We start from the raw sequence: 20,265 nt of genomic DNA on the forward strand, positions 1-20,265 counted from the left end.
GAGTGCAAGACATTGGTCCCAAGACTCCCAGTACTGTTCACGGTCCCAGTCAGCCTGGCACCCTGCGACCACTCACGTTTGGCACCGCCCTGGTCCTGTCAGTCAGCGTCCTCTGGATCCAAGGCCGACTCCGGTCGCTTTCTAGCTATAGTAGACATAGAACAATAGCTAGCAGAGAATCCCAACCATCCTGGCAGCCGCAATGGGCGCCTCTGGGTCAGTGGCCCTTCTGGACCCCTTGGGCTTACCACCAGCAACAGGGCATTTTCTCCAGAGCATCTAGGTCTGGACAATCTAGGCGATGCCATGCCACACAGGCACCCATCAAGGACAAGGGAAGCCACTCTCTGTATGCCACCCCTGGACTCACGAGCAACCAGCACCCCTAGGCCCAATACCCGAGACGGTGCCATGCTCTGGGACACCTCGAGAGGTGCCAGCCCCGCAGGGCGCTGAAGTGACCCAGGCCTATGGGGACACACAGGAGGGTCTAGATGAGGACAACCAACAGCACCTCACTTCCTCCTCTTCCCCAGACAAGGCTGTGGCAGGTACGTCAGGCTCAGGACCATCACCAGTAGACCACAGGGCTCACCAGGAGCTGCTCCTCAGAATCGCCCTCAATATGGGCCTTCAGGTGGAAGAAACAGTCAAGCACGAGGATCCCATGGTGGACATTCTGGCCCCTGAGGGTCCCTCCAGAATCGCGCTCCCTCTCATAAAGATCATATAGTCCGACTACAACACTATTTGGCAGACCCCGGCCTCCGTCATGCCAACGGTTAGGGGGTAGAAAGGAAATATTTCACCCCTTCCAAGGGCTACAAGTTCCTGTTCTGCCATTCAACTCCTTGTTCCCTAATCGTTTCAGCAGTCAACGAAAGGGAATGACACAGCCAACAAGCCTCGTCCCCCAAGGCCAAGGAAGCTAAGTGTTTGGACCTTTTCGGTAGAAAGGTCTACTCCTCTGGGGACCTCCAGCTACGCATAGCCAACCAACAGGCAATCCTCAATAGTCACAACTTCAACTCTTGGACAGCAGTGTCCAAGTTTAAGGATCGCCTGCCCCAGGACGCACACCCTGAGTTTGCGGCTTTAATCGAGGAAGGGAAGGTGGTGGCTAAGACTTCCTTGCAAGCCTCCCTCGATTCAGCGGATGCTGCGGCCAGAGCCATTGCATCAGAGGTAGTCATGCGACGCTCAGCATGGTTCCAGGCGTCAGGCCTCCTTTCAGAGGTCCAGAATACCGTCCAAGACCTTCCTTTTGAAGGTTCGGGCATTTTCTTGGAGCAAACAGACTCCAGGCTGCATGGCCTCAAGGATTCTAGGACCATGCTGAAGTCCCTAGGGATGCATATGCTGGCAACCCAGAGAAAGCCCTTCAAGCCTCAGCCTCTGCAGCAGGGACAGTATCTACCCCAACCCAGGCAGGAGCCATATCGGAGGCGGGGCAGAAATAACAGTGCAGACAGAACAACACGCCTGACCAGGGCCAGAATAAGCCCCAACCTGGAAACAAGCAAGGGTTTTGAGGGTGTGCCCGAGGACAGTGTACCAACCCAGTTCCAGGATCCATCCCCATGGTTTTTAAACCGATTATCCCACTTCTATCGTGTGTGGTCCCATATAACGTCGGACTGATAGGTCCTACACACGGTACAGGTGGGATACGCTCTTCAGTTTTCCTCCTCCCCTCCCTCCCACCCACCTTCTGCATCCCTCTTCAGGGACCCCTTTCATGAACAGCTTCTTATGCAGGAGGTTCGTTTGCTCCTCAAGATAGGTGCGCTGGGGGAGGTTCCGCAGAAGCTATGGGGAAAGAGGTTTTACTCCCATTACTTTCTAATCTCCAAGGCAAAAGGGGGTCTTTGACCCATTTTAGACCTTTGCGGACTCAACAAATTTGTGGTCAAACTCCGATTCCACATGGTCTCCCTGAGGACTATTATTCCATCTTTGGAGCTGAGGGATTGGTATGCTGCCCTCGACATGAAGGACGCATACTTTCATATCGCTATTCATCCGGTGCACCGACGCTTCCTCCGGTTTTCTATAAACCAGCATCACTACCAGTTCACGGTTCTCCCATTCGGCCTCTCCACAGCCACCCAAGAGTTCACTAAATGGATGTCGGTGGTGGCAGCCTTCCTGCGGAAAAGGCAGGTTCAAGTGTACCCATACTGAAGAGGTTCAGTCCCACGTGATGATGGCCATGGACACGTTTCACAGGCTGGGGCTCCTCCTCAATGTGCCCAAATCTTCTCTCATATCACCCAAAGGTTAGAGTTCATAGGGGCATTCCTGGACTCGATACAGGCAAAAGTGAGCCTTCCAGGCCATAGAGCAGATAGTAAATACAATGCTTTGATATCCCACTACCACGGTCAGGTATCACCTACAGCTGATAAGACATATGGCAGCATGCACGTACGTGGTTAAGCATGCCTGACTGAGACTAAGATCCTTACAAGCGGCACCTTAGAGACTAACCAATTTATTTGAGCATAAGCTTTCGTGCGCTACAGCTCACTTCATCGGATGCATACTGTGGAAAGTGTAGAAGATCTTTTTATACACACAAAGCATGAAAAAAATACCTTCCCCCACCCCACTCTCCTGCTGGTAATAGCTTATCTAAAGTGATCACTCTCCTTACAATGTGTATGATAATGTAGCTCACGAAAGCTTATGCTCAAATAAATTGGTTTGATTATCATACACATTGTAAGGAGAGTGATCACTTTAGATAAGCTATTACCAGCAGGAGAATGAGGTGGGGAGAGGGATTTTTTTCATGCTTTGTGTGTATATCTTCTACACTTTCCACAGTATGCATCCGATGAAGTGAGCTGTAGCTCACGAAAGCTTATGCTCAAATAAATTGGTTAGTCTCTAAGGTGCCACAAGTACTCCTTTTCTTTTTGTGAATACAGACTAACAGGGCTATTACTCTGAACCCTTACAAGCGTGGCTCGCACTGTCTTACCGTCCATACAGAGATCCCCTGGACTTCGTGGTGACAATCCCAGGTCAGGTGCTACAATCCCTGCACTGGTGGCTGGACCGACCAGTGGTCTGTGCAGGGGTCCCCTTCGCCAAGCCCCAACCTTCTCTGATGTTCGTAACAGACATGTCAGATCTGGTCTGGGGCACACACTTAGGGTACCTGAGGACACAAGGCTTGTGGTCGAGGGATGAGATACCTCTCCATATCAACCTGAAGGAGCTCAGGGCGGTTCGTCTGGCCTGCCAAACCTTTCATGCCACATTACAAGATCACAGCGTGACAGTCCTGACAGACAACACCACCACCGTGTTCTATATAAACAAACAAGGTAGACCCCACTCCTCACCTCTCTGCTGCAAGACTCTTCTTCTCTGGGACTTCTGTATAGCCCGATCCATTCAACTCAAAGCATCCTACCTCCCAGGAGTGCAGAACAAGCTTGCGGATCGCCTCAGCAGATCTTACCACATGCACGAGTGGTCAATCAGGTCAGACATCATACAGTCAGTCTTCCAGAAGTGGGGTTATCCCCAAGTAGACCTCTTTGCCACCAAGAGCAATAGTCAGTGCCCTCAGTTCTGCTCATTCCAAAACCACAGTCCAGGCTCAGTCGCTGATGCATTCTTAATACCATGGGGCCAGGGTCTGAAGTACGCCTTCCCCCCCCATCCCGCTTGTCCACCGGGTCCTCCTCAAAATTCGCAGAGACAGGGCGATGGTAATCATGATCACCCCATCTTGGCCCTGACAGCATTGGTATGCAATCCTTATAGAGCTGTCCGTGGACGCCCCAATCGCTGTGCCTCTCCACCGAGACCTGATCACACAGGACCACGGGCGCCTCCTTCACCCGAACCTGCAATCTCTGCATCTCACGGCATGGAAACTCTGTGGCTAAATTCCATGGAGAGACAGTGCTCTGTCGGTGAGACAGATTCTCCTCAGCAGTAGGAAACCTTCCACTAGAGCTACCTACCTGGCAAAATGGAAAAGGTTTTCCTGTTGGTGTGAACCCAAGCACCTTCAACGGCTCCAGACTACCATCCCAGTTATTCTAGAATACCTCCTACATCTTAAGCATCAGAGTCTATCCCCTTCGTCCATCAGAGTACACCTGGCAGCCATTTCAGCTTTCCATCCAGGGGAGTCTGGGCACTTGGTGTTTTCTAATCCCATAGTGGGGCGATTCCTCAAAGGTCTGGAAAGGGTGTTCCCATATTCTCGCCCACCTGTCCCAATCTGGAACTTAAACTTGGTCCTCTCCAAACTCATGAGCTCACCATTTGAGCCCCTGGCCACTTGCTCCCTCCTCTACCTTTCTTGGAAGGTGGTGTTCCTGGTGGCCATTACTTCAGCAAGGAGGGTGTCCTGAGCTGAGAGCCCTCATCTCTGAACCATCTTACACAGTGTTTCATAAGGACAAGGTACAGCTTAGACACGCCCTAAATTTCTCCCCAAGATGGTCTCCCAATTCCACATGGGTCAGGCCATTTGCTTACTGGTGTTCTTTCCAAAACCCTACACGAGCCCAAGACACCACAGCCTACACATCCTGGATGTCCAGAGAGCCCTGGCTTTCTACCTAGAGCAAATGAAACCTTTCCGCAAGTTGACCCAATTGTTTGTCACCATAGCCGACAAAATGAAGGGTCTTCCTGTCTCTGCGTAACACACATCATCCGGGATCGCAGACTGCATTCGCGCATGCTATGAGTTGGTAAGGTCCCAGCCCCAACAATTACAGCCCATTCAACCAGAGCACAGGCATCTTTGACAGCCTTTCTGGCTCAGGTCCCTATCCATGAGATATGTAAAACAGCCACCTGGTCTTCAATGCACACATTTACAGCCCACTATGCTGTTAACCAACAGGCCATAGATGATGCAGCAGTCGGCAGAGCTGTTCTCCACTCAATCGTTCCATGACTCCTACCCTCCTCCTATGGTAAGATTGGAAGTCACCTAATTGGAATGAATGTGAACAATCACTCGAAGAAGAAAAGACAGTTACCTACCTTTTTGTAACTGTTGTTCTTCGAGATGTGGTGTTCACATTCATTACAATACCCACCACCCTTCCCCTCTGTCGGAATCAATGGCAAGAAGGAACCGAGGGGGGTCGGGCCAGCAGGGTAATATATACACAATCATGAGGGCGCTACTCTAGGGGTCTCCCCGCCATCCCGATGAGAGCTGCTAAGGGAAAAAGTTTCCGACGTCCGTGCACGCAGTGCGTGCACACCTAACTGCAATGGACGTGAACAATACATCTCGAAGAACAACAGTTACGAAAAGGTAGGTAACTGTCTTTTCTTGGCTTCTTTTATTCTTAACACCTATACAACCTCTCCTGGTTCCAGCCCATTGACCCTGTTTGGGTGGCTAAGTACTGTTTCTTCAATCCCACCACCATTTTCCATGGGTTGTTCCTACCTTTACCTTGCGTATCGGCATCTTCACAAAATCTGCAGACTCTGCTATACTCGCCCTGACTTTGTGATGCCTTGAGGATTCTCCTGGGGCCAGCTACAAAGGTGCTTCCTCAAAGCTGCTCTCAGCTCCCCTCTGCAGCAGCTGGACTGTATTGCTAACAGCCTCTCTGCTATTTGCCTTAAGATAGTCAGTACCCCTCTCCTTTAAACAGGAGTTTCCCCTCAGCTCTCTTGGGGATTAGGATTCTATCTCACACAGCCTCTCTGGTGTGGAGCAGTCAGTATTTCCCTCTTTCTAACAGGAGTTCCCCCTCAGCTCTCTTTCTTGAACAGAGGTTGTATCCTAGGCCCCTTGCTTTCAGCATACTCAGTATTTCCTTCCTTCATTCAGAAGTCTTTCCCCCCCTCTCCCACCTTTCTCTGGGAGTTGGTTTTATAGTTTAAGCCAGCTGCAGGGCTTATGCTAGCTTCCTTCAGCTGAGCATCCTTTCCAGTTAGTCCCCTAGCTTTGAGGATTTAGGAGGCAGCCTTTCTTGCTGATTTATGTCCATGTTCTGAGGAAGGAGACAGCCTTTATGCTGGTCCCCTTCTCCTAGTTGATCCCCGATTGGTTAGGAAAGAAGGGAGCCTCGCCCTGCCCATTCTGCCAGTTGTTTGGTCCCAGGCCCTCAAAGAAACAGTGCCTGTCTTCTTCCCAATCACTACTTATTCCTGGGAACACTTCCTCTCTGTCTGCCTTTAAGTTCTTGTATATCTCTGCTGGACCTTCCAGATCCTTTAAAGACCATGCCAAGTGGTGAGGTGAGCTGACCACTAGGCCCTTCTGCCCTGAAGGGCAGCCTACCCCACCACAAAAGCAAAGGGCCACCTACAGCTTTGGTTAAAATGAGGTCATTGGACACTGTCCAGAGAAGGTACTCTGTGGAGTTTTGCAAGAGTAGGGCTACTGGACTGTGGTAGTACAAATAATAATCACGACCACCACCAGCACAGAAACAGCTTTGTTCAATTCCCAGTCTCAAGCAACCCATGCAAATGCCAGGATATGAATAAAACAATCCATCATCTACATTAGGTCAAAGCAATACAGCCTGCTCCAATTTGTATTTGTATGCTCAGAGTACTAGGAACAAACAGAGCAGGACTCCATCTAAACAAGTTATTGAGAGAGTCTTAACTTCACGTTTCCATTTTACTATCCCACAAACAATTCTTTGTTTTTGCTTATGGATATCAGCTCTTTTCCTTTCCTGATTTCAGTCACTACCATTTGATCTGACATGTATTTCTAGGGTCTCTTCTAGGATCATGGTAGTATTAAATACTGGCTTTCAGGGGAAAAAGGAAATTCACTTCTCTCTTCCTTGAGAACTTTCTTGATCAAGGATCTACACACAGAGAGAGCTTGACACAATTGCACAGTGTGATACATTTTCTGTAGCAGCTTGGGTACATGATGGTGACAGGGAACTCAGTCGCAGACTTGGAATGGTGATGAATATGTCATGTACAAGGAAGGTCTCATCTCAGAACAATGTTAACAGAATGTGAAGATAGCCATTGTCACGGTTCCTCCCCCACTCTGAACTCTAGGGTACAGATGTGGGGACCTGCATGAAAAACCTCCTAAGCTTATCTTTACCAGCTTAGGTCAAAACTTCCCCAAGGTACGAAATATTACCCCCGTTATCCTTGGACTGACCGCTACCACCACCAAACTAATACTGGTTACTGGGGAAGAGCTGTTTGGATGTGTCCTTCCCCCCAAAATACTTCCCAAAACCTTGCACCCCACTTCCTGGACAAGGTTTGGTAAAAAGCCTCACCAATTTGCATAGGTGACCACAGACCCAAACCCTTGGATCTGAAAACAATGAAAAAGCATTCAGTGTTTTACAAGAAGACTTTTAATAAAAAAATAGAAGTAAATAGAAATAAAGAAATCCCCCCTGTAAAATCAGGATGGTAGATATCTTACAGGGTAATTAGATTCAAAAACATAGAGAACCCCTCTAGGCAAAACCTTAAGTTACAAAAAAGATACACAGACAGAAATAGTTATTCTATTCAGCACAATTCTTTTCTCAGCCATTTAAAGAAATCATAATCTAACACATACCTAGCTAGATTACTTACTAAAAGTTCTAAGACTCCATTCCTGTTCTGTCCCTGGCCAAAACGACTACAGACAGACACAGACCCTTTGTTTCTCTCCCTCCTCCCAGCTTTTGAAAGTATCTTGTCTCCTCATTGGTCATTTTGGTCAGGTGCCAGCGAGGTTACCTTTAGCTTCTTAACCCTTTACAGGTGAGAGGAGCTTTCCCCTGGCCAGGAGGGATTTCAAAGGGGTTTACCCTTCCCTTTATATTTATGACAGCCATAATAGAAAACTAGTGGTGTCAAAGAAACTAAATCCAATCCCGATTGAAGCCTTTTGGGAATGCTAATCTCATACAGAGGCATGCTTCAATGAAAGAGTTCTGATGAGACCTATCCAGTAATTCTGCTGTCTCCTGTATATTTCACCTAATCACATATATTGGCAGAGTTCAAGGTCCCATTGTATATTTTCCATCCCTTCAACTGGTGAGTGCAGAGAATCAGGTCCACCGATTAGTGAACCAGGCAGAGCTATCCTTAGGTCAGATGCCAGTTGGAGATAGTGGAGGGGGCTCATTGGGGTCCCAATTCAATCCAAGGAATAGGTACCATATGGAGAGAACGGCATACACTAGCTAGAACGCATGGGGTCTTGGAGCAATGTTTCTTCCATAGATAAGTTTTGTTTCATTTCTGATAGTCAAAGTGTCTGGTATAGTTTACATAAACTAGGAAGAACATGATCATCCTTACCCCAGAGAAAACTAACTTCTACTATCTTGGGTGAAACAAAAGTTTCCTATCTCCTTGTGCACTGCCTGCTAAAGGGAAGATGAACAGCAAGACTTACGTGGCAAAAGTCAGATTAAGCAAAGTAGAAATTGCACCTAGAAACGTCCTCACCCCTTATAAATCATTTTGATGGTGGTGATTATTAACCTCTTTGCCTCTAGAAACAGCAGTAAAGTGCACTGTGGTCTCTCTCTCTGTCAGGACCCAGTATATGAGGTGGTGAATGACCTCTTGCAAAGCTAGGAAGTGTCTTTGCTATGTCTTCCCACCTCTTCCACTGCTCCCAAGGACAGTACAAAGGATAAGAAGGAAAGATCATAACTGTTTGTTTCTTTCTGACTTAAGAGGCTATGGCTTTTAGGTCTGATTAATCTAGCATTGGACTTTCCAGTGTTTCTGTCTCGCAAAAGAGGTCTGCTGTTGCAAAATTCAATCCTCTATCTGAGACCAGACAGGTTCAAAATGGAAGTGATTATCACTATCTTTGATCCAAAAAGTCAACAAATAGAACTTACTCTACTGCCTTGTGCAAAGTCCATAGTTCAACTGCTATGTTAAACAAGTGAATCACAGCCTTGAGTTCCTCCAGAAGGGCCTTCTTGTGCATATATGAGTGAGCAAAAAGATTGTCTCTGTAGGATAATGTTAACAGCATGTTAAAAAAAAAAGGAAGTTTTGTACAAATTCTAACGTTAAATACTTCCTTTCCAGCCTTATGAGGAACTGGGCAGGATGTGAAGGAGAGGAGGAAGCTGGGATTGATTGGCAAAGGAAACTGGAAATAGGAGAGGTGTAGGAGAGATTGGGAGCCAGGCACAAGTTGGTTCACAGAGACAGGATGAGGAGCTAGGAGTGGGGGAACTGGGACTGGCTGGGCAAGGGGACTTGGGCTGGGAGTTTGTGTGTGGTGTGGGAAGAAACAATGGGAGTTGGGGAGAGGACACTGGAAGTGGGGAGTGTGTGTGTTCGGGGGAGACACTGGAAGTGGGGAGGGAAGACTGGTACTTAGGGGAGTCCAGGACTGCCTGGGTAAAAAGACTTGGATGAGGAGCCATTGGTGGGAAGAGACAGAACTAGGCCAGCGACAGACTGGAAGGGACAGGACCGAAGGGCTAAAGCTTGAGCAGAATAGACAAAATTATCTCTGCCCACTAGAGCGCACACACTCCTGCAGACCTGGAATGGGGATTCCTGAGTCTCGCTGTTCTGCTGTTGGCAAGTATCTGTGAAACCCACTGCCCAAGTATTTCATCCCCCTCTAATGTTGGTTCACACAGAGGATGACCATGTACTATAACTATCATTTACTTCATCAGCTCCAGGAGCAGAGGTCTGTGTGGTGGATCAAAAAGCATTAACCCTGCTGCTGAACCATGTGAATGTCAAAATGATGCCACATAGAATCATAGAATATCAGGGCTGGAAGGGACCTCAGCAGGTCATCTAGTCCAACCCTCTCCTCAAAGCAGGACCGATCCCCAATTTTTGCCCCAGATCCCCGAATGGCTCCCTCAAGGATTGAACTCACAACCCTGGGTTTAGCAGGCCAATGCTCAAACCACTGAGCTATGATGGGCTTTGTTTTTTCTTCAGTTTGTTTTTTTAAAAACCTAGAAGATTATACATACAGCCATACTGAATGAACATTTTGGTTGCAAAGCTGAGCACTCAGGAAATTCCAGAATAAAGGTTGTCTGTGCAACTTTAATTTCGCTCCCTAGAACATATGCATTATGATAGTCTTGAATTAAATTAATATATATTTTTACACAGCACCCTATCTCTTTCAGTGCACAAGATGGACCATGCTCTGGAAATGAATTGGGTTTGTGTATTGAGGTTTTTGTCTGTAGGGCCGCTGCCTCCTTGTTGCAGAAGTTAGAAGGTGTGTACTGAATGAGAATGGGATTGCAGGAAGAGAAAGGACGATAACATGGTTAAGGCCCTGCACAACTGGATTCTATCCCTGCCTCAGCCACAGAGTTCCTATGTGGTGCTAGGGAAATCACTTAAACCACACATTTTACAAGTGATCGGTAATCATGTGTTTCTTTTTTCTGGGTGCCTGCCTTGAGACTCTGGAGTCTCATTTGCAGAAGAGATGAGCACGCTCCATTGCAACTGAAGTCAGTGAGAGCTGTGCTTTGGACATATAAAGTTCTTATATAATGCTAAGTACTACAGCAAATAAGATCCTAGGCATCTCAAACTGGGCACCCAAAATTTGGGGTTACTTTTGACCTTAATCTCTCTGTAACCCTTTTCCATCTGTAAAATGGGGATATCTCCCCTTCACTTCACAGGGGAGTTTTGGAGTTCATCAACATTAACTGCTTTAAGACTCGGATACCATAGCGATGAGCATAACAGAAAAGCTCATTAGGAAATTAATAATTCTGACTTCAGACCAGGATTTGTATATTGTGCAGTAAATAAGGCCTAGGGCCAGACATCGAACAATGAGGAGAAAATAAAATATTGAACTGCTGCTCATTAAGTAAGCATCATAAGAACATAAGAATGGCCATACTGGGTCAGACCAAAGGTCCATCCAGCCCAGTATCCTGTCTACCAACAGTGGCCAATGCCAGGTGCCCCAGAGGGAGTGAACCTAACAGGTAATGATCAAGTGATCTCTCTCTCCTGCCATCTATCTCCACCCTATGACAAACAGAGGATAGGGACACCATTCCTTTCCCATCCTGGCTAATAGCCATTAATGGACTTAACCTCCATGAATTTATCCAGTTCTCTTTTAAACCCTGTTATAGTCCTAGCCTTCACAACCTCCTCAGGCAAGGAGTTCCACAGGTTGACTGTGCACTGAATGAGACGGGTTTGTAGAAAAAGTATATGCTCATCTATAGAAGATTGTTTCATAATGCACACAGAATGGGACCAAATTAAGGTTTCACAGACAACCTTAATTCTGGCATTTCCTAAACTTTTTGAGTGCTCAACTTTTCAACCTAAATGTTAAATGTTCTTGTCATTTTGCGTGTGTATGTGTATGTCTTTGTCTGTAATTCAACATCCCTCATAAGTACTATATCCTTTGGTTTGGAGCAACCTGATAGAGGTCCAGAAACTTCTCACTTTCATCTGTCACAGATGCTAAATGTTATTGATTTGTTGTTTAATTATTTGTATTGAATGCAAAGAACTGAACTCTAATTGTCTAAATGTAGCTTGTTGACATTGTAAATACACTTGACATAATGGAGCCCCTTCCCTTTCTCTTCCCATATAGACTGTATCCATTTATAGCAGTATTTCAGTTGACACATCCCATTCACTCAATTTGTAACAGCCACTAGATTGTAATCTCCATAATCTGGAAATGCTTGTTCTTGTTGATAGTCTCTGATTTAAGTGCTGCAACAAGTGTTTGCATTACAACATGACATTGTTTTATGTTTTGTTTTTTTTTTCCAGACAATGCTGACGTTGCTTTAGTTAATTTTTATGCTGATTGGTAAGTGTCAAAAGCTTTTCTATTTCACGTTAAAAATCTCTGCATGTTAGAATAGGACAATTTCCATCGTAACAAGTCTTACCATTCTAATCAAAAATACAATACTTGTCATTTTTAAAACCAGTTCTCATTGTTTTTCATATAAAAATACTTTACATGTATGCAGTATAGTGTGCTTCATCAGGAGAATCTGACAGGGAAAAAACTTTAGCTTAATGATAGTGAATGGCAGTAAGTATTTAATCAGTATTGCCATAACTTCTATATAAAGCTGTTCTGCGAGGGGGAAAATCCTCTTAAGTTTTTGAGCTCTTTTGTAATGAATGATAGCCTAAAATATATTATTTCTCTTTCTCCCCCCCCCCACCCAAAAAAAAGAAAGAAAGCATGGGAGAGTTGCATTAGAAAATCAACTCTTGTTGACTATGGAAGATTATCAAAGTAGAAAATTAGTGATATTATGAAATCACAAGAGTCATGAGGCTGAAACTTGTGCAGTTGAGAAGGGAAGGCATTTTTGGGTAGATTGGTTAAACTTTTAAAACACTTATTTAAATGAATATGTTTAGTATTTTTCTGATTAACTAATTACAAGAAAATCTAGTGTCTGATAGAGCTCCCTTAAATACTATATGCTGATTTTTTTTAAATGTATCTTTAAACAATAAAAAGGTTTTTCTGCTCCATTCTTGATATTTATAAAGAGTTTTTTCAGCATTGGAGAAATTTACTGACTTCAGTGAAACCAACAACCTGAAAAGTGATGCTAAATATAGAAAATTTATCATACTGGAAAAATAAATTACTTTTTCTGTTACTGCTTAAAATGTTAGGAGTTATTTGTAACTGTAGTAGGTACATTATTTTCTGAAATTTTTTGAGACAAGATGTCTTTTTAGCTCCAATGACTAATATTCATTTAAGGGAGAAGATAAACTCAAAACATCCTTGCTCCTTCAGTTAAGGTTTGAGCGCTAACACTATGTATCCTGAGAAATCAGAGGTCTTCTAGGAAGATTAGATTTGGCATTCCTAAAGTAAAAATCAAGCAGAAGAGACAAAATATCCAAGCTTCAAGTGTATCTCAGAAGGAAACAAAAGCAGTTTTAAAAAAATCCTTGTCAGATTTTACTTACTGATAATTCATTCAACTGCTCTCAAGTGATTAAAATTATATTTGAAATTTATTTGAAAACTTAAGATCCCATCTTTTCTGTATATATAAGTTGCCAATAAAAATAAAATATTTTTAAAAATAAAATACATCTCTTCTTAGGACTTGTGCAACTTCTATGTTTAGACTAGTTTTAATTTAAATCAATTTAAAAACCAATTTAGTTAAACCAGCAGAAACACCTCTGTGCACCCACTTAAGGTATGTCTGTGCTATAGAACCTGTATGGTGACCTAACTATTTCAGCATAGTCCCCTAGGGTAGGCACAGTCTATAATGACAAGGAACTTTTTTTTGTCTGTGTAGGAGAACCACCTCTCTGAAGAACAGTAGCTATGTTGACAAAAGCCCTCTTCTTTTGAGGGCTACATCTACACTGAGGGGGTTTTGGCATTGCTGTGTCAGTCAGGGATCCGTTTTTTTCACACCTCTGACCAATGTTAACTATACCAACATAAATTAAGTGTAGACCAAACATCTTATCAGTTTAACACTGGTTATATTGGTTTAGCATGTGCTTGTAAATTTGCCACCACAAACTAAACCAATATAAACTGTGTTTATACCAGTGTGCGTATTCACACAGAAGCTTGCACTGGCTTAACTAAATTGGTTTAAAATTACACCTTTTGCTAAATAGGTGCAACTTTGTATGTAGACCAGGAGTTAGTGTATATTCAATACAGAACTGTGTTATACGTGTTTGGTTTTTTTATGGTCTCTCTTTGATTGGTACAGCTGTTGAACCAGAACAGTAGGCAACCAACTTGCCCCAATAACAATGGTGTCTATTTTCAAAGCACTGTGCAAATATCAACTAATTAATTAATCTACAAAACCCTTCTATGATGTACTTTGGTATCCCTATTTTAGGAATGGGTACAGTGAGATTAATTAAATCACTCCCATTGACTATTTTCTAAACTTGTAATCGGAGCCATTTCCCCAATGCTACAGAATTCCTGTCTTGGCAAAGAATTGTAGTCCTGAATCTAAGGGCTGGTCTGCAATTGAAAGTTGTAAATTAAAACACACTATCTGTTCCGGAATAACTCCCTGTGGATATTCAGGAATAATTTTCATGTGTAGACAAGCCCTAAGGGATGGTATAACACAAACTTGCATTAAAAAGCTAAGGCTTGATCTATATTTAAATTTTACTGTCATAGCTGTCAATGAGGAATGTAGAAAAATCACGCCCCCTACCCAAAGTAGCTATGCCGGCAAAAAAACCCTTGCATAGACACAATTATACCAACACAAGTCCTTTTGTTGGTGTAGTTTATTCTGTTCAGAGCACTGGTTTAAGAAACTATACCAGCAAAAGAATCTTGCCAGTATAAGCTGTATCTCTGCTGGGAGTGGAGTTGCTAAGATAGCTCTACTGGCATATTTTTAGTGGCAGACCTTTTTAAGTGTAGACAAGGCCTCAATCTGTTTTATTTTTGGTGTAAGTTTGCAAGTAGACAAGCCCTCAAAATTTCATTTTAAAACAAATATTTCTAGCCCTAGAAGATGGTCTTAAAAATGTGAACAGCGCAAACCAATGAACTGTTGCTGTAAACAATAGCTCTAGGAGGGTGAACTGCCCTGTTCATTTGAATGAGATGTTAACTCTGAAAAATATGATATCCACTTGATGTTAACACTTCAGGATTTCACAGTTTATTGTTTTAGTAGAAAAATACAGTAACATGCTAATCTGAAACAAGTTGCCCAGTTTCCCCTAACCAGGTGCCTTTGGGAGCTTCTACAAAGAGCCGAGGCTTTTGTAGCTTTTTTCCATCATGTCCACCCCTTTTTCCCAAAGCAGGAGAGAGGCTCTCTACCCAAGATGTCACTTGAAAATCTGACATCACTGCAAGATATGAACCATGGAATTCCCTGTCTGTGTACATGTTACCACATCATGATCTTAAATCTAAAACTTTAGTTTGAGATTTTAAGTTCAGCCATCTAAGGCAATTGTTATGGTGATCAATACCATTTCCAATGAGAATGTAGAGGCACTGTTTATATGTGTTGACCATTTTAGCTGCAGATTACATGAATCATGAGAAACCCAAATAATCTTTTTGTTAATTACACTTAGGGTAATATAATAGAGGAGAAGGAAGAAATCTTTGATTTTCTGAATAGAATTTACTTTCTGTGGACTTAGGTAGATAGTTTGAGGGGTGCGAAGCTCTTCTGTCTTCCATTTAGTGTTTGAGGTTTTTCAGCTGAATCTTACAGTTGTCTTTTGTGAATGGTGTCATTCAATCATATGTTGTGTTAATCACAAGTACATATTCCCTTTACGCACATTTTCCGTTGTTTGAGTTTATTTTTTCCTTGTATAGGTGGAAATGTTACTGTGACTTCCATATGGCCTACCAACAGAGTCCTAACCAAATACATACTTTCATTTTGCACAAAGCCACCAGATCATATGCACATGCTAAAATACAGGAGAACTCCTATTTCATGAGCTTTTAAATATGGATTGAGAAATTTATAAAATTGAGAAGTAAATAAAATTGAACATCTCAAAATTGCAGCAAATATGGTACATAAATTGCAGAACATTACAATCCATCACTTTCTTCTTGTGCTTCAAACCACTGCAAAGCATTTTCCAATGCATTGAAGGCATTGAAATGTGAAGGGATATCAATTTGTTCTTTGACATCACTTTAGTTACGTGATATTCTTTTTCCCATCAGGAAAAAATGATTTGTATAACTGCTTATTCAGAAGATTGGTGTTCATAAAATTGAGGTTCTACTAAATCACAATTTCTCACTGAGTCACCAATACAAATAAAATTTTTGAAAGTTATTAATGTATTTGTTGTCTTTGACTGTCAACAGGTGCCGCTTCAGCCAAATGCTGCATCCTATCTTTGAGGAAGCTTCCAACGTCATTAAGGAAGAATATCCAGATAAGAATCAAGTAGTGTTTGCCAGAGTAGACTGTGATCAACACTGTAAGTAACTCAAAGTAAATCCCGATTTAGTTCTGTTTTTTTATTTTAACATGTCTATTAAGGAAAGAAGAGTTTTTTGTAACATCTTGCTGATAAGTGAAGCCTAATTAATTCCAATCTGACATTGGCAAAACTATTAAAGAGCAGCTAGCGTGTAGTGAGTCGTCCACTGTAACTTAGATAGCCCTGGTGAAGCTGCCTGAGCTAGAGTAGCCTGTTCCCGTCATCTTGTGGGTGGCAGTGCAGCCAAGAATTCCTGCCATGCTACATCCCACACTACCCACCTACACAGGGGTGAGGTTGCGTAAGCTGTTTTGCACAAAACCTATGAGCCTTAGCAGAGTAGGGTCCCTCCCTTTTTCAATATGAAAAATGGCTCTCCTGTTGGTGTTGCCATCAACAAGTGGTTGTCTTGCTTTTGAAAATATGGGAAGATTAGATGGTTTTATTCCAATAGTAAATAGCAAACCAGGAAGCTGAATTAAAAGCAGTAACGGGTGAAGTGTAAGTAACGTCTGTTGCCTCAGTGAGAGACAAAGGGACAACCATGGAATTCTGTTTCATTTGTATTGCAGAATAACAGCCATATTTTCTGTGCAATGTTCTGCTTCCTTTTGGTGCATCAGCAATTTAGGGTTTGATCCTGTAGAGTTTAGAGTACATACCTCAGAGGTGCTGAGCACTCCCTGATGCATTAGGAGTTGATGGCATCCAGCATTTTTAAGAAAGTGCTCAACACCTTTTGATGGTACAGCTAGTTTTTTATCCATGGGAAGAGTACATCCTGTTTTTCTGGAGCTAAAAATCCAAAGTAGTAGTAATGTTTTAATGCTGTGTGCATTTAAGTCTCTTCGGTTGTGTAGCTCTAGATAGAAAAGTATTTACCTGCTGACATGAATAGGTGTGCAGATATCTCTGAGGTATAATTGACACTGGTACTTTAAATTACTGTTGCCTTTTTTGCTGTTTTGACAATGAAGGTGCTGTTTCCTGGTCTCCTAGAACTGGAGCTTTTCCTTGGGAAGCGTGTGACTCTCTTTTGGCAGTAAAGTTTCTTTACTGTTCTTGTAGATTTAGTAATGACTAAATACCAAGCTTCGGTATCTTCCACTGAGAAGCCATTATTTGTGCTCTTTTTGTTTTGGATATTCTAGTTCTTCCCATAGATAGTGTCCCAACAGTTAAAAGCACCCTTCTTCTGTTCTTGAAGGAAGTCTCAGGCATGAACACTATATGTTTGGGGCAGACTATATATCAGCTCAGAGTATGAGTTATAAAATAAGATTGTTCTTCAAACTGTCAGGAGTGGGCAAATAGACTCAATTTTTGGTTTCTGCAGAGGTGTCCAAAAGGCCAGTTCGTAATCAGAAAACATTTAAAAGACTTCTTGATTGAATTTTTGCATCACTGGATGTCAGAATCTTCCTGTGATGTCCTCAGCTTTAAAAGATCTATGACATTCTATTTCCCTAATAGGAAGCTTTGAAGTAGTCAGCTGGCTTTGTGCATCAGGGTGGAGGGGATCTGTTGAGGCACTGCAGTAAACATCAGAGCATAAACCATTCTTGATGGACAAATTAAATTAGGCATGCAATAGCTGAAATCTCTCATTTCTCTGAGCAGCCATCCTCCTGTCCTGTGTGTGTATTTTAAAAATTCTCGTGCAGAATTTGCTACAGCTGCTTGTAGAATTTCCAGAGCAACACCAGAACTTAATTCTCCAGTGTACTTCATGGAGTATGTCTTTATTTTACTTGGCTAATTTGTTACTTCACATAATCACACCACTGCTGATGCAGGAAGAACATTTTCCTGCTAAACTTCTGCTATCTGGAACACCTTTCTAGAATCCTAGAACTTAGAAAATGAATAATGTATTTTAGATTTTATCCCAATGCCTTGTTGACTGATGGACCTCTCTTGCCACCTCCTTTCACCCTTTCTCCCTCTCCTTCCACTCTCCCTTGCTGTCTTCTGGCACTTCCCCTAAAAACACTAAATATCATTCTATATTGTATTATGGCGCATGCCTGGCAGCCAAAAGCAAGAGCAGATACAAAGTATTGAGATCTATCATCAGTACTAGTCTCTGGAAAACAAAATTTACAGGTAAATAATTCAGTCAGTAATTCCCCTAAAGGTGTATTGTTTTTTTTAAAAAAATAAAAAAATAAAAATTGTCAAACACATCGTCTTTGCTGGAATTTTCCTGCTCTCTTACTATCTGGTAGCTGCATTATATGTCTAGTCTGCTAAATGTTTAAATGTAACTTCAGTCATTTGTTTAACCTGTTTATCAGAAACTTGTTTACCTTGTTGTATTTGCTTTGTATCAGAGTAACAGTGGCTCACTGTCACTTTCAAAATTTACATAAATATTATCTCAGAAAAAGTTCTTGAACTAGTCAAACCAACTTATATAGATTTACTTTTATAATTTTTTTTCTTTTTGAATTAATATTCCGATTACTGGTCAAAGTAAATTCACTAAACTTTGGAAAGTTATTAAGCAATCTGGCTGACAGTTTTTTGTGTGTGTTTTGTTTTTGGGCTTTTTTGTTTGGGTTTTTTTTGTTTTGTTTTATGTTAGTTATTGACTTTTTAGGATTTTGGATGTTACATTTATTTTCAAGATATGGAAAACTCTGAAGGGTGGAGCTCATACTGCCTATAGCTAAGGTTACATTAACACTTTATATAAGCCTCTACTTAGTTGCATTTTAAATTTTAGGGCTGAAACTTTTCTGTGCTTACTCTTTGCCTAAGGTTGAAACTTTTGACCCATTTTCAAGAACGACATTGGGGAAAGTCGGTAGTTCTGCTAATACTTTTTTTCAGCTGCTTTTTGAACTTTTGCACCTCCATATTTAGAAGTAGAGGTTTGAAATTTAACAGGAGGATAAGTCTTGGGGTTAAAAGTACCTTTTCCTATCCCTAAAAAATTTACCCAGTTTTAGCTGAGTTATAAGCCTCTGAAAATTGCCATTTGCAAACATTCAGTAGAGTTTAAGAGGCTTGTTGCTTTATTTCTGAACATGCTAACTGCATTGAGCATATTTCTAGCCTCTACTGAGCCTGCTGCATGGTAGACAGGTCTACAGGGTCTGAAGGGGGGTCTGGGTGGTGATGATGCAGCAGTACTGCCCTTTTTGGTCTAAGAGGGCTTGGACTGGGTTGGGAACCAGGAAGAGTTTGTGTCAGCTCTTCCTAGTGTTACTTCCGTGCTCTTCCTTCCAAGCACTTATTATTGAGCCACGGTCTCACGTCGCTTGCTTAGGAGGCAGACAAATCACTTCTCCCCATTTTACAGATTGTGCAAGATCACCTCTGGCAGAACTAGAAATAAAACCCTGGTCTCTAACATGACAGACCTAAACCGTGTGAATTATGGGAAAATGTGTGTGGCGGGGGAGCTTACTACTTTTAGGGGCTACCTGACTTCTGTCTTGTGGCCCCCTTACTTCGCACTACTGTTTAAATTAAAGCCAGCCACTTGACGTCCATGGCCCCACTATTTTCCCTTAATTTGAGTACTAGACCTAAGTCTCATCCGCTATGCAGCACTGCCTTTCTGAATGACTATGGCAAATTATGTTGTTGTTTATGCTGTTTGTAGTCATAAGACCACACTCAGCTTCAGAATCAGGAGTGGAGCTCAGGATTCCTGATTCCCAGGATTCCTCTATTGTCTAGGAAATAGTTGTGTAAGCCACTGGCAAAATGTGCATTGCATCAGGAACCTTAATTCTGGCATTTTCTAACACTTGCGTGCTTAATTTGGCAACTTTTTACATAATTTCAAGATTGTAATTAGTATATAATAGTATATTTAATGTGTATTACTGTATTAAAGGAATTACTAGGTTAATTATCCAGTGTGGTCCTTCTGATAGCCTATATGCAGTATGCTGCAATACTTAACTAAACATTTATGAACTAAAACATTGTGGCAGCCATAATATAACTTTCTTATTCTTATAGGTTTGTTTTTCTACCCTAATGTTTATTTTTGTCATGTATATTTTTAATATTAGATAACCTCTCTAGTATAAAAAGTCATAGGCCAGTACTGTCTATTTTTGATTAGATTAACAATTTCTGTTTCTATATTTGTGTTGCATGATTTCAGGTTCTGTAGCACTGTTAGTACAGGAATATTGTTGTAGAGGTGATGAATTGTTTGCACTGCAAACTACCTGTTTCCTTTTGAAATCAAATCTCTGCAGGGAGCCCATATATCTGCTCTCAGACCACTCTAAATAGCATTCAGAATGGTCAACCTGGCATAGATACCTTTCATTTGAAGCACTGTTATTC

At 42.4% G+C, this 20,265-nt stretch overlaps 1 protein-coding gene across 4 annotated transcripts in view; it reads left to right on the forward strand.

The window, feature by feature from the left end:
- Nucleotides 1–20,265, forward strand: part of ERP44 (endoplasmic reticulum protein 44) — a 127,425-nt gene that overhangs the window by 28,574 nt on the left and 78,586 nt on the right. For 3 of the 4 annotated variants that reach the window (XM_073332524.1, XM_073332522.1, XM_073332523.1), the window contains 2 exons: nucleotides 11,767–11,806; nucleotides 15,833–15,948. In XM_073332524.1, coding sequence (XP_073188625.1) covers nucleotides 11,767–11,806; nucleotides 15,833–15,948 — 156 coding nt within the window. The remainder of the gene's footprint in view (nucleotides 1–11,766; nucleotides 11,807–15,832; nucleotides 15,949–20,265) is intronic. The other variant, XM_073332525.1, reaches the window with a different exon arrangement.

Source organism: Lepidochelys kempii, chromosome 2, assembly GCF_965140285.1.
Source record: "Lepidochelys kempii isolate rLepKem1 chromosome 2, rLepKem1.hap1, whole genome shotgun sequence".
Taxonomy (NCBI): domain Eukaryota; kingdom Metazoa; phylum Chordata; order Testudines; family Cheloniidae; genus Lepidochelys; species Lepidochelys kempii.